The 12,126-nt window shown below is 50.4% G+C and overlaps 1 protein-coding gene across 1 annotated transcript in view; it reads right to left on the reverse strand.

Annotated features, from left to right (window-relative positions):
- Window positions 1–12,126, reverse strand: part of CRAMP1 (cramped chromatin regulator homolog 1) — a gene marked incomplete at both ends in the record, with an annotated part of 64,722 nt that overhangs the window by 28,989 nt on the left and 23,607 nt on the right. The window contains 2 exons of the mRNA XM_080704746.1: window positions 2,261–2,309; window positions 8,434–8,517. Of these exons, the coding sequence (XP_080560872.1) occupies window positions 2,261–2,309; window positions 8,434–8,517 (133 nt within the window). The remainder of the gene's footprint in view (window positions 1–2,260; window positions 2,310–8,433; window positions 8,518–12,126) is intronic.

A 12,126-nucleotide genomic window follows, 5' to 3' on the forward strand; every position in this document is an offset into this window, starting at 1 on the left:
CTGAACAATAAAATCTGCTAGGTGTGGTGGTACATGCTTGTATTCCCAGTACTTGAGAAACGGAGACGGGAAGATTGAAGTTCAAGAACAGACTCAACAATCAGTAACACTCCCATCAACCTAGGAGATCCGGGTTTTAAATAAAAATAAAAAGGGCTGTGAGTGTAGGTTGGAGGTAGAATGGCCCCGGTTCAATTCCTAGCACCATTAAATAAGTAAAAAATAAAGCCAAGTGTGTGGCGCACACCTGTGATCCCAGCATTTGGGAAGCTGAGACAGAAAGATCGCAGTTCAAAGACAGCCTTAGCTACTACTTAGGACCTTTGCAACTCAGTGAGACCCAGTTTCAAAATAAAGAATAAGAAAATAGGGCCAGGGTGTAGCTCAAAGGTAGATTGCCCCTGGGCTCCATCCCCAGCACTGCAAAAGCAAACAAACAAACAAATGAACAAACAAATCTGCTTTAAAAATATCAAACTCTTACAACTATATAACATAAAGTAAAAAACACATAAACTTAAGTACTAAGATAAAAAAAGGATGTCTGTGCACTAGCCTTGGCTCCCTCCTCCCTTGAGGTTTCTATGCCCTCAGCCTAAACGCCATCCATCACCTGGGAAAGCCTGCCTGACACTCAGGGCAGAGTCCTCACCCAGTTCACTTCACTGCTGTGTTCATCCCAGGTTCCTGCCCTGTCATCGATGCCTCCACTGCACTCCAGCACCCATCCCTGTGCCCATGTTCAGGCACTCAGACACTTCTTGGCGCATGAACCACCATGCAGTCCTCTGCTGCAGCTCCAGCACTGCAGACAGAACCCTCTCGAGGAGCTGCTGAGCACCACTGCACTGTGCCGTCAGCATCTCAACGTACCCAGTGAGGTGCTGAGCCCAGGAGCAGGTGAGCAGCATGAGCTGGCTGCATGCTCCCCACGCCTTACCTGGCCAGAATTGAGTGCTGACTCTCCCTGCCATTTGCTGACACTGGCCACTACCTGTCATCACCCACGGCCCTCCAGACACCTCCTCAGTCTTTTTTGGACAGGTGCTACGGCAGGGCCAGGGAAGCCTCTCAGACACTGGCCTCATTAGGGAAAAGGACAATCCATCTCTAATTTGCCAGTGCGCCACCTTCTTGCTGCCTTCATGTTAGTGCACTGGGGACACAGCTGACCTCAACAAGCAAAGCCAGGTGGGGCTGTCACTTGCCCAGCAACTCAGGTACATGAGGCCCGAAGCACCAGGGGAAACTGAGGCTCCACGGCTGCTACCATTTCTCATACGATTCTGGCAGAATGAGCCTGCGCCTAAGTTGCACCCAAAAGGGGTCTCATTCATGGCACACTTCAAGGCATCCGTGAGCACAAGCCAGTCTAATGTCAGCTGCATCCAAGCTCAGGAACACTGTGGATGAAGCTGAGGTCCCAGGCTGCTCCGCGTCCCTCATGAAGCTGAAACCCTGCAGGTTGCCGAGGCCAGGACATCTATCACCCCAAATGCTCCAGCAGGGTCTTAGGCCCTCTAGGACCATAGCTCACGGTCACTCAGGCAAGTTGACGCTGTAACAACACCACCACCCAGCACTGCGGTCCAAAATCAAGCTGGCCATGCATCCTGCAATACCCTTTGCACCCATTTCTGTCTTTTCCTTTTATCCTTGTTACAGATCCAGAATCGAAGCCTTGTTCCCTGCATTTGGCTTTCAAGGGTACTCAGTCTCTGAGAGCGAGTCACTTGATACAGAGTGAGCACCTGCGTGTGGCAGGGAGGGTCCGCTGCTTCGAGAAGCTCTCATGGGCTCTGCATGGTATTGGTACACAAGCTGGTCCACTTACTGCCAGGCCTGGCGGCCAACTGGGTGCTGAGTACAAATGGAGCCTCAAGAATCCAAACTCGGCCTCTCTCACTTTTGAGGTGGTTATATTCTCCCTTGGATTGTGTGTTTCTTACCTAAGTATATCTCTATGTCTCAAAAAAAAAAAAAAAAATTCTGCACAGTTAAACTCTAGACACTGACTCTACAAGACAAAGCTCCTAGAAGTCAGACTCCAGGCCCATGAGGAAGAGAACAGGGGTGAGGGCTGCTGAGCATTGCAGGGAGGCAGAGGCCAATGTCCAGACAGCCCAGAGGAGTCTGGGCACAGACCAAACACTCAGGGAAGAGGAAGGGCTGGTGGAGTGGGAGCACTGAGGGGTACGGAGTCACCAATGAGCTGGCAGTCATGGAATCCTCACTGTGCGGCAGGCAGACGTGTACTTACCCCACCTGGATGAGCTCATTCAATTTCGTGGCATTCTTGTCATCCATACCTTTAAACAGAAAGAAACAAATGAGGCCATGGTGGATCAGAACCTACAGCGTTTCATGTAATTACAGCCCACACAGACGCCAAGACTTGTTACAGAATATGCGAGAGCTTCTAAAAGAAAACTTCTGTAGGACCCGCAGCCCCTTCCCCAGGACTGACTACTGTGCTGGGTCATCTAAGTGGCCTCTGCCCTCCCTCTGTCTCGAGGGTACTCCACGTTCCCTGCACTGAGGACCTCTCCTTCCAGAGTGCTACCTAGCCCTCTGCTGCTGCTACACTGCTGCCTCGCCTAGACCGCTCGTCCCAACAGCTCTGCTTTCCCTGCAGTGCATCCTCAGGCATACAGTTTAGAAGCCCCACGATCCCAGACCCTGCTGAAGGATGAACGGAGGCCCCACTTTCTCCAGCCTCACCACTGTCTTCAAGATGTGCAGGAAAGCAAGGCAGGGAGAAGGTGAATTGAGGCAGCCCTGTAATAAAATTCACTCACTGTAAAACGCATTTAGCTCCCCAAATGGTAGGGGAGCGGAGGCCCACAAACACACAGGCTGAAAACCAAAGAAAAAGACAAAACCCTAAAAAGAGCCAGAGCCAGACTGCATCTTACACAGAGGAAGAGGACCCAGTGGCCACTGGTCCCTCATCTGAAACAATGCAAGACACAAATACTACATGACAGCTTTACTCAAATCAGAGAAAACATATCCATCATCATCATCAGCTTCTTCTTCTTCTTTTTTTTTTTTTGCGATACTTGGGACGGAACCCAGAAGCATTCTACCTCTGAGTTCCACCCCCAGCCCTATTTTCTATTCTTTACTTTGAAACAGGGTCTCACTGAGTTGTGAAGAGCCTCACTAAGTAGCTGAGGCTGTCTTCCTGTCTCAGCCTCCCAAATGCTAGGATTACAAGTGTACACCACGATGACCAGCTACACAATAGCTTTAATGTGATGAAAGAATCAATTTGTTACAACAGAATTATACATCCAGCAAAAATATGTTTAAAGATTGATGACAGCTAGCCAGGCGTGATGGTGTATGCTTATAATCCCAGCATTTGGGAGGCTGAGACCAGAGGATTGCAGTTTGGGGTCTCAGCCTACTTAGCAAGGCGCTAAGTAAGGGCCTACTCAGCAAAGCCCTTCACAACTCAGTGAGACCCTGTTTTAAAAATAAAAAAGACACCGGGTATGGTGGCACACATTTGTAATTCCTGTGCTTGGCTTAAGAGACCCTGTTTCCAAATAAAAAATGTAAAATAGGTCTGGGAGTGTAGCTCAGAGGTAAAAGGGCTCCCAGGAACCCCAGTACCACAAATAAATAAATAAATAAATAAATGACTAGCCGGGCGTGATGATGCACACTTGTAATCCCTGCGCTTGGGAGGCGGAGGCAGGAGGATCATGCAGGTTCGAAGCCAGCCTTGCTGGCTTAAGAGACCCTGTTTCCAAATAAAAATATAAAAATAAACCTGGGATTGTAGCCCAGAGATAGGAGGGTTTCCAGGAACCCCAGTACCACCACCACCACCAAAAAAAAAAAAAAAAAAAAAAAAGACCGCTGGGCGTGGTGGCCCATGCTTGTAATCCCTGTGCTTGGGAGGTGGAGACAGGAGGATCATGTGGGTTCAAAACCAGTATCTCTGGTTTAAGAGACCCTGTTTCCAAATAAAATATAAATAGGTCTGGGAGTGTAGCCCAGAGGTAGAAGGGTTCCATCCCCAATACCATCAATAAATAAATAAATAAATAAATAAATAATAAACAAATGACTAAAGAATAGAGCTGGAAGTGTAGCTTGAAGGTAGAATGCCCCTGGATTCCATCTCCAGTACAACAAGAAAAATTAAAATAAAATAGGGCTGGGGGTGTAGCTCAGAGGTAGAATGCCCCTGGGTACAATCCTCAGTACTATGAAAAAGAATAAAAACAAAATGAAGGCTTTCAGCTGGGCGTGGTGGCGCACGCTTGTAATCCCCGCGGCTTGGGAGGCAGAGACAGGAGGACCGCGCAGGTTCAAAGCCAGCTGCGCGGACTGGCTTAAGAGACCCTGTTTCCAAATAAAAATGTAAAAATAGGTCTGGGAGTGTAGCCCAGAGGTAGAAGGGCTTCCAGGAACCCCAGTACCACACACACAAAAAAGAAGGCTTTCAGATAAATAAAAGAATTCATAAGCTAGGCATGGTGGCACAAGCCTGTAATCCCAGTACTAGGGGTTTGAGACGAGAATCTAAGGTTCAGAGGACAGGCTTAGCAACAACCTAGCAAGGCCCTGTTTCCAAACAGAAAACAAAAAGAGTTGGAGAGGGTGTAGCTGTGACGTAGAATACCCTGGGTTTAATCCCCAGTACAAAAAAAAAAAAAAAAAAAAAGGGAGAGAAGAGAATTCATAGATGGTATAACTGCACAGTAAGAAACAATGTAAGTTTTTCAGCCTGAAGGAAAAGGGCTCAGGTGATAAGGGTCTTTCGGAAAAGAGAAATAAGGTGACCATTGGGCAAATACAAGTGCGCTCTTGAGAAAGCAGCCGGATATAACACTGCCCCAAGACGGCCGCACACCAGGCCCTCGGGAACCCGGAGAGGCGAGTGGATGAGATTAGGACAAGTAGACCCAGGGTAGCCGAGATCTGAAGGAGGTTGCATGCAGTGGAGAGGGAGTGAGTGGGCAGACAGGAGCCTGTGTCTGGCAGGTTATACAGAGAAAGGCCTGGGGAATAAGCCTGAGGGGAGGAGGCTTGTGGGCCAGGTGGGCCACATGGAACCTTGTCTTGGGAAGAAACAGAAAGAGGGAAGGGAAGAGACTAAGGCAAGGAGGAAAGCTTATCTATTCTTCAGTGACATGCAACTCTCCAGCCCCAGGCTGAGTGGTCTCTCAGCAGAGGACACTGGCGCTGATGACCCTGCACCTCAGCAGACCCACCCTAGATCCCATTCTCCAGCCTGCTGGCTCCTACAGCTGGACCACGCACCAAGCAAACAACCGTGGCCCAGAACCGGTGTGCTCAAGATGGTAAGGCCAGGTGAGCCATGCCATCCAGTGCTGTGCCACCTGAACCCTTCAAGCCTGCTGCTTGCTTTGCTAAGCCCTGGGCATATCATTTCCTTCAAGCCTGTGCATTCTTGAGTCCTTCTCTGTTAGCTAACACATGAGAGTCAGCATGTAGGCGCCCCAGGACAGGGCAAAGACCCAACCTGGCTGTGTTGGGACTCACATCTGTCTGGAGCCCTCAGGGAGAATGAGCCACGTCGAGTCAAAGCCTGCTCCAACTGCCAGCTCTCAGCTCATTTTCCAGTGGTCCAGAGAAAGTGGCCCAAGTGCAGGTAATCAGAGGAATGCTAACAGGTCTGAGAACGTGCTTCCCCAAAGAGACAGGAAGGGACATGACAAAGTGGTCGGAGCAAGGCGGCCCGAGGGAGAAACCCCAGTGTGAAGGACTGAGAGCTCCACGAGTCAAGAGCCAAGAGCCCGCGTCAGCTCCAGATGTGTGCGAGCAAGACAACAAGTTTGCATTAGACTGTGACCCACAGTGGGGCCTGCGGGCCCGCTCTGCACACCTGGCAGGCCTGGGGGCAGCACCAGCTAGCCAAGGGGGCAGGGAGAAGCCTACTGGGACTGAGGGGGCCACTCAGTGGAACAGAGTGGTGTGGCTAGGAAGAGGGTCTGGTCTGGGGCCTTGGTAGGGCAAGTGAAAGCAGCCCAAGGCCACAGAGCAGGAAGAGATATGAGGATATGGCCAAAGACTCGCGTGGACCCTAAGATGGCCTTGGGAGGGCCACAGCAGTCTGCCCACAAGAGGTGGCACCCAATCTGCTGACATGGCGAGAAGCCTTAAAGGGGGACAGAGCATATGGAGTGACTGGTGGTAGGGGGGCCAGGAGCCTTGCCTTAGCGCCAGGAAATGGTGCAGACCACGCATAGCAGAAATCTGGGGATAGAAAATGCAGCACCCTGGCTTCAGGGAGGGAAAGACCGGTGAGGAAGAGTGTGCGCTTCCTAGTCCACTCATGGATGAAGGGACAGGAGGGAAGGTAGCCATGGGCTGTTGGAGAAGCAAGTAACGGGCAGGTGAGGCCGGCTCCAGACACCCCTCCAGTGGCTGCCTCTGGCTGGAGCCCTGGCTGAGATCAGGATGAGCGGCCCAAGGCAGGTGGGGGAAGGGCAAGTGCAGGTTCTGGCCTTGCCAGGCTGAGGATCCAGTCACGCATGGCTCAGGTGGGCAGGCTCAGCAGGAGCAGTGGGATGGGACCACTTGGTGGACAGATGGTCTGGAGCCTTAGGGCTAGGGAAGCTGGCTGAAGGACCAAGATTCAGAAACAAGGGGAGGTCAGCCTGAGGGAAGAGGACTCCAGGGCTTGGAGGTCACAGATGTCTCTGACAGAAGGACACCAGGTGGGGAAAGGCAGCTGACCAGCGTGAGCTGGGAAAAATAGACATAACTCCTTCCAGAAGGTCCTGTGGCAGGAATGGGAAAGAGGTGGGTGTGCGGGTCCATGCAGTGGGAACACGTGGTCAAGATGGGGTTTTCTTTTCTCTCTGGAAGACTGGAGAACAGAAGTTGAAGCTACTATGTGCCTGGAGATAGGGACTGACACCCCAGGCCCCACCTCTCAGTAGGTAGAGGCAAGGGGCAGGTGAGGAGAGACAGGCTAGAGGAGGGGAAAGGCCTATGGGGAGTGCAGAGAAAGGCAGAGCCTCCCACAGAGACAGTGAGTGGTCAGGACACAGCCTAAGTGGCCACGCAGAGTAACCAGTAAGTATCTGTCCTCTCTTCTGCTTGCCCAGAGCTGTGACACTTTAGGGAACCAGGGAGGCCTGCTCCCCCCATCTGGAGGCATACAGGAAGCACATGCAGGGCTGGGACATGCGGGAAACAGCATAGGCAAAGGAACGCCTGGACTCTCCCAAAATACTAGGGTCATCAAAGATCAAAATACACAGTAGTTCAAGGTCCAAGGGACACAGGGAGAAGCCACAGACACATGCAGGTGACAGCCTCAAGAGGAGACCTGCCTGACATATAGGAATGTTCTGAGTAATCTCAACATGGGTAGGATGTCAGGCAGTTCACTTCACCTGTTATGCAGATGTGAAAGGTCTCTGTGTAACCATGGGATGTGGCAATGCAGGAAAATCTACGTCCTCGAGGGACTGGGGTCTCTAGAGTATGGGGTGAGGGCAGAAGCCATGTGTCATGGCACACACTTATAATTCCAGTACAGGTGGATTGCAGGCTCACGGCCAACCGCAACTACTTAGTGAGGTCCTCAGCAACTTAGTGAGACCTTGTTTCAACAACAAAAAAATAGGGTTGGGGGTATACCTCGGAGGTAGAATGGCCTGGGTTCAATTCCCAGTACCACAAAAATAAATAAAAATTTTAAAAAGTAAGCCAGGCGTGGTGGCGCACACTTATAATCCCAGCATTTGGAGGCTGAGACAGGAGGATCACGGTTCATGAACAGCCTCAGCTACTTAGTGAGGCCCTTTGCAACTTAGTTGAGACCTGTTTAAAAATAAAGAATAAAAAATAAGGCAGGGAGTGTAGCTCAGAGTTTGAATGCCCCTGGGTTCCATACCCAGACACGCAAATAAATAAATGAGTGGCAGAGCAAGAAAAAAATGCATGTGTGCATGGACACATGTACATATGCCTAGAGAGAGAGGGCGTGCAAACACAGCTAACCCTAGTGGCTGGTAAAAACAAGTGAGGGCGAGAGGGCATGATCATCGTACTCTTTTCCAGTTTTTCTCTTGGTACTGTGTGTGTGTGTGTGTGCGCGTGCATGCACACACGTTTCTGGAGATTTAACTCAGGGGTGTTCTACCTCCAAAGCTACACTTCTAGCCCTGTTTTATTTTTATTTTGAAACAGGGTTTCACTAGGTTGATGAGAGTTTTACTACTTGCTGAGGTTGTCCTCGAACCTGCGACCCTCCTGTCTCAGCCTCCTGAGTACTGAGATTACAAGTGTACGTCACCACGTCCAACTTTCACTCAAGTTTTTCAAGATAAAAGTAGGAGGAAAAACAGAGGCCCTTGGTTCTAAGAACCAGGGGTGACAAGGACAACAGCGCTCTGGGAGGAGCCGCAGGGCAACCTGAGCACAGGCAATGGTACTCACAGCCCCCGATCTTCTTGCGCAGCTCGCCATAGCAGATGAGGCCGTACAGCTCCTGGGATGACTTCTTCAGCCCTCGAGAGAACACTGGAAGATGAGAGGAGGACAGAGCTCAGGGAAGGGACACAGGTCCGCAGGGGAGCCTATGTGTGCGGGACGATCCTCAGGGGACGTTTCTGAGCATACCCAGGCTGCTTTCCTGTGCTGATCACACAGCACTGTGTTCACACACAACACTAGCCTCAGGGGAAACTGCCAAAGGGCACAAAAGGACACAGTGCTGTGTGTGCAATTTTCAAGATAAAATCTAAAAAATGAAGGGTAGGGTTTAAAAATTACTGACAGGGTTAGCAAGTATCCCTGGAGGAGAAAATGGGCCCTGTAGCACAGAGGGTCATCACCAAGGAGGAGAAGCTCTGCGGTCCACCGCTGTGTACAGTCCCGCAGGCACAGATGAGGCCAGAGGCCTGAGCTTGGGGCGCTCTCCTGCCCATTTGCCTGGGCCTCCCCAGCTGACCATGGGCCCACACACCTCCAACACTGCCAACCTCCACCTGTCTTCAGTAAACAGGCTGGAGGGGAGGGGAAGGGTGGCTCAACAAGTGGCCCACCAAATTCTAATCCGTAGATAGGGAAGTGTGGTAGAAGCTCCAGGAGGCTCTTTCGAGCGGCTGGGTTGGGCAGCGCCTGCCCCTTTTGCCCACCCCTCTCCTCTCAGGTGCTGCTGCTTGAAGCCATCCTGGACACCAGCAGCACCTGAGAACCAAGCATCCTGGACGCCTTTCTGGACTAGACTGGATGATCATGAATGCTTCTGATTCCACGAAGCTGAACCCATGCTGTCAGACACCAAACTACCACAACAGCCTAGGAGCCACAGGTATCTCAAAGAGCTCTGGTCCTTGCTTCTCTGAACTAGCCTTGCTGGTTGTCTCTGCAGACACCTCTTTGCAAGGCCCTGACATTCAACTCTGTGTGTTTATGGTACAGGAATGGAAATAAAAATGTTAGTAAGCATCAAATAATGTTTTGAAGATGTAATGCAAAACAAAGTTCTAGACCCTGGGTTGGTTCAAAAAATTTGACTCTGCCGACATCAGCCATTCTGGAGGTTTTCTTGAAAGACCCAAGATCTCATCAGACTCTCAAGGAGACCAGGCTCAGGAAACATTAGGACCCTCTACTTGACAGACTACAAAAATGTGGTCTGTGCGGACAACTGAATGCTACTCAGCCATAAAAAGAAGTAAGATTCTGATATACATGAATGAACCTTCAACATGCTTAGTGAAAGAAGTCAGACACAAAAGATTGCAGAGTATTATCCACACAAAACATCCAGAACAGGCAAGTCAAGAGACAGAAAACAGAGGGGGCTGCATGGGCTGGGAGTCAGTGCTAATGGGCATGGGGTCTCCTTTGGGTATTTGAGATATTTTGCAACTAGATAGAGGTGGTGGTTGCAGAATATTATAAATGTACAAAATACCACTGAATTGTACACTTTATCCTTTACTTTCTTGTCTTTTTGGTACTGGAGATTGATTCTATCTCTGAACTACATCACAGCCCTTTTTATTTTTTCTTTTGCTGTATTACTCTGTGTGTGTATGTGTGTGTGTGTGTGTGTGTGTGTGTGTGTGTGTGAGAGAGAGAGAGAGAGAGAGAGAGCGAGCGCGCGCGCGCGAGCGAGCGAGCGGACAGAAGATTGAACTTCTGAACTTACTCCCCAGTCCTATCTTTTAAATTTTTGAAACAGGGTCTCACTAAGTTGCAGAAGGCCCACTAAGTTGCTGGTTCTCTCGTCTCAGCCTCCCAAGTACTGGGATTACAAGCAGGTGCCATAATGCCCAGCTTTTACTCTTTTTTTTTTTTTCCCCAGTACGGGAGATGGAACCCAGGGGCATCCTACCTTCGAGCTACATCCCAGCTCTATTTATTATTTATTTTACTTAATTACTATTATTATTTTTTGCAGTACTGGGGTTGGAACCCAGGAGCATTCTACCTCCGAGCTATGCCCTAGCCCTATTTTTTATTCTTTATTTTGAAACAGGGTCTCACTAAGATGTGGAGGGCCTAAGTAACTGAGGCTGTCCATGAACTGTGATCCTCCCGTCTCAGCCTCCCAAATGCTTGGATTACAAGCGTGCGCCACCAGGCCCAGCTCCGGCTTTTATTCTTAATTTTCAAACAGAATCTTGCAACGATGCTGAAACTGGCCTCAAATCTGCCCTCTTCCTTTCTCAGCATCCCAAGTACTGAGATTAGCAGCATGTGCCACCATGCCCGGCACAACTGTACACTTCAGAGAGCAAATTGTAGGCACGTAAACTCTATTTCAACAAAAATATTTTTAAAGAAAGCTCAGTATTTGAAATAGCAAAGAGAAAAATGTCCTCATACAGAGACAGAGACAGAAGAAAACAGCAATAAGAACAAGGAAGTGAAGAAAAGTAGCCCATAGGATGGTGAACCAAAGGGCAGGGTCAAGAACCACTGAGGCTCTGAGACGCCCTCTGCCACAACGCTATCGCCCCTGTGCTCCCTTCTAGACTCAGGACAGACAAGGCAGCCCATCCAAAAAGTCAAGAATGTTTGCTGCAACTCAATCACCCCAGCCTTGGACCCCAGGGGACCAGCCAGGGCGGGAATACGCAAATGAACCAGTGAAGTGGAAAAAGAACATGGCGGTGTTCTTGTTCATCAGCAAGTCTTACGTTGATGGTCACAGGATGCTGAAAGAAGCTAACAAGTCACTAGGGCGCCCCCAGCTTGTAGAACTTGATGACCCAACTCCATGCGTCTTTAGAGATGGACAAATGAGGAGGGAGTGCTTCCCCCAGATGTTGCCCTACTCTATTGTCAGCTGAGGAGCCAGAAGTCACCTTCCCCTAAAACCACAGTAACATGATGCATATCACATTGAAGACACAGCAACCAGGCACGAGGGCACCACAGGAATAGTGAGGGAAGTCAAGGAAAGATGAGAGGCCTCAGAGGCTGACCCGAGCGCAGGTGAAGCTGGCAAGGAGGAGCAACAGGGCCCGGGTCAGAAAGTATACTATTTGGAGAGAAGAAAGGCTGGAAGCCAGTGTGTGTGGTAGAAGGGAGTGTCTAGACCAAGGTCCCTGCGCATGAAGATGCAGAGACGCAGAGAACGGGGGAGCAAGCACAGGGCGAGGCAGCTCTCCACAGAGACAGAAGACGGCAAAACCACAAAGACAGGCACGGCGATTAGGACGACCAAGTGCCATCAAAGTAGCCAGAGCCAGAAGCCAGAGCCACACCCAGAGGTGATCTAGTCATGTGGCTAAAGACAGACTGCACAAATCTCGATTCCAATACTGTCCATGTTGACAAACCTAGCATGCACTCCAGTAGGCCAGCACCTGGCCCTGCATAGCTCTCGCTCTCACATGGGAGGGAAGGGCTGGCAAGGGAGAGGCCCAGGTCTGGCCTGCCGCTGCCACTGCCCGAGGCCCCCAGTGGACCTCAGTGCCCTCACCATCAGGGGACCCAGAACCCACACACACTTTGAGCTTCCAAACACAAAACGCAACTTGGAAAGGCAGCAGTGAGATCCCAGAGCAATGCAGTTTGACCCATAGGCACAGGGCATGCTGCCAGGAACAAGTACCAGGCCAAGCAAGGGGCTGGTTGTGTGAGGGCAATGCCAGCAAGTGTGTCCGGCAA

Source organism: Muscardinus avellanarius (genome assembly GCF_963383645.1).
Source record: "Muscardinus avellanarius genome assembly, chromosome: 10".
Taxonomy (NCBI): domain Eukaryota; kingdom Metazoa; phylum Chordata; class Mammalia; order Rodentia; family Gliridae; genus Muscardinus; species Muscardinus avellanarius.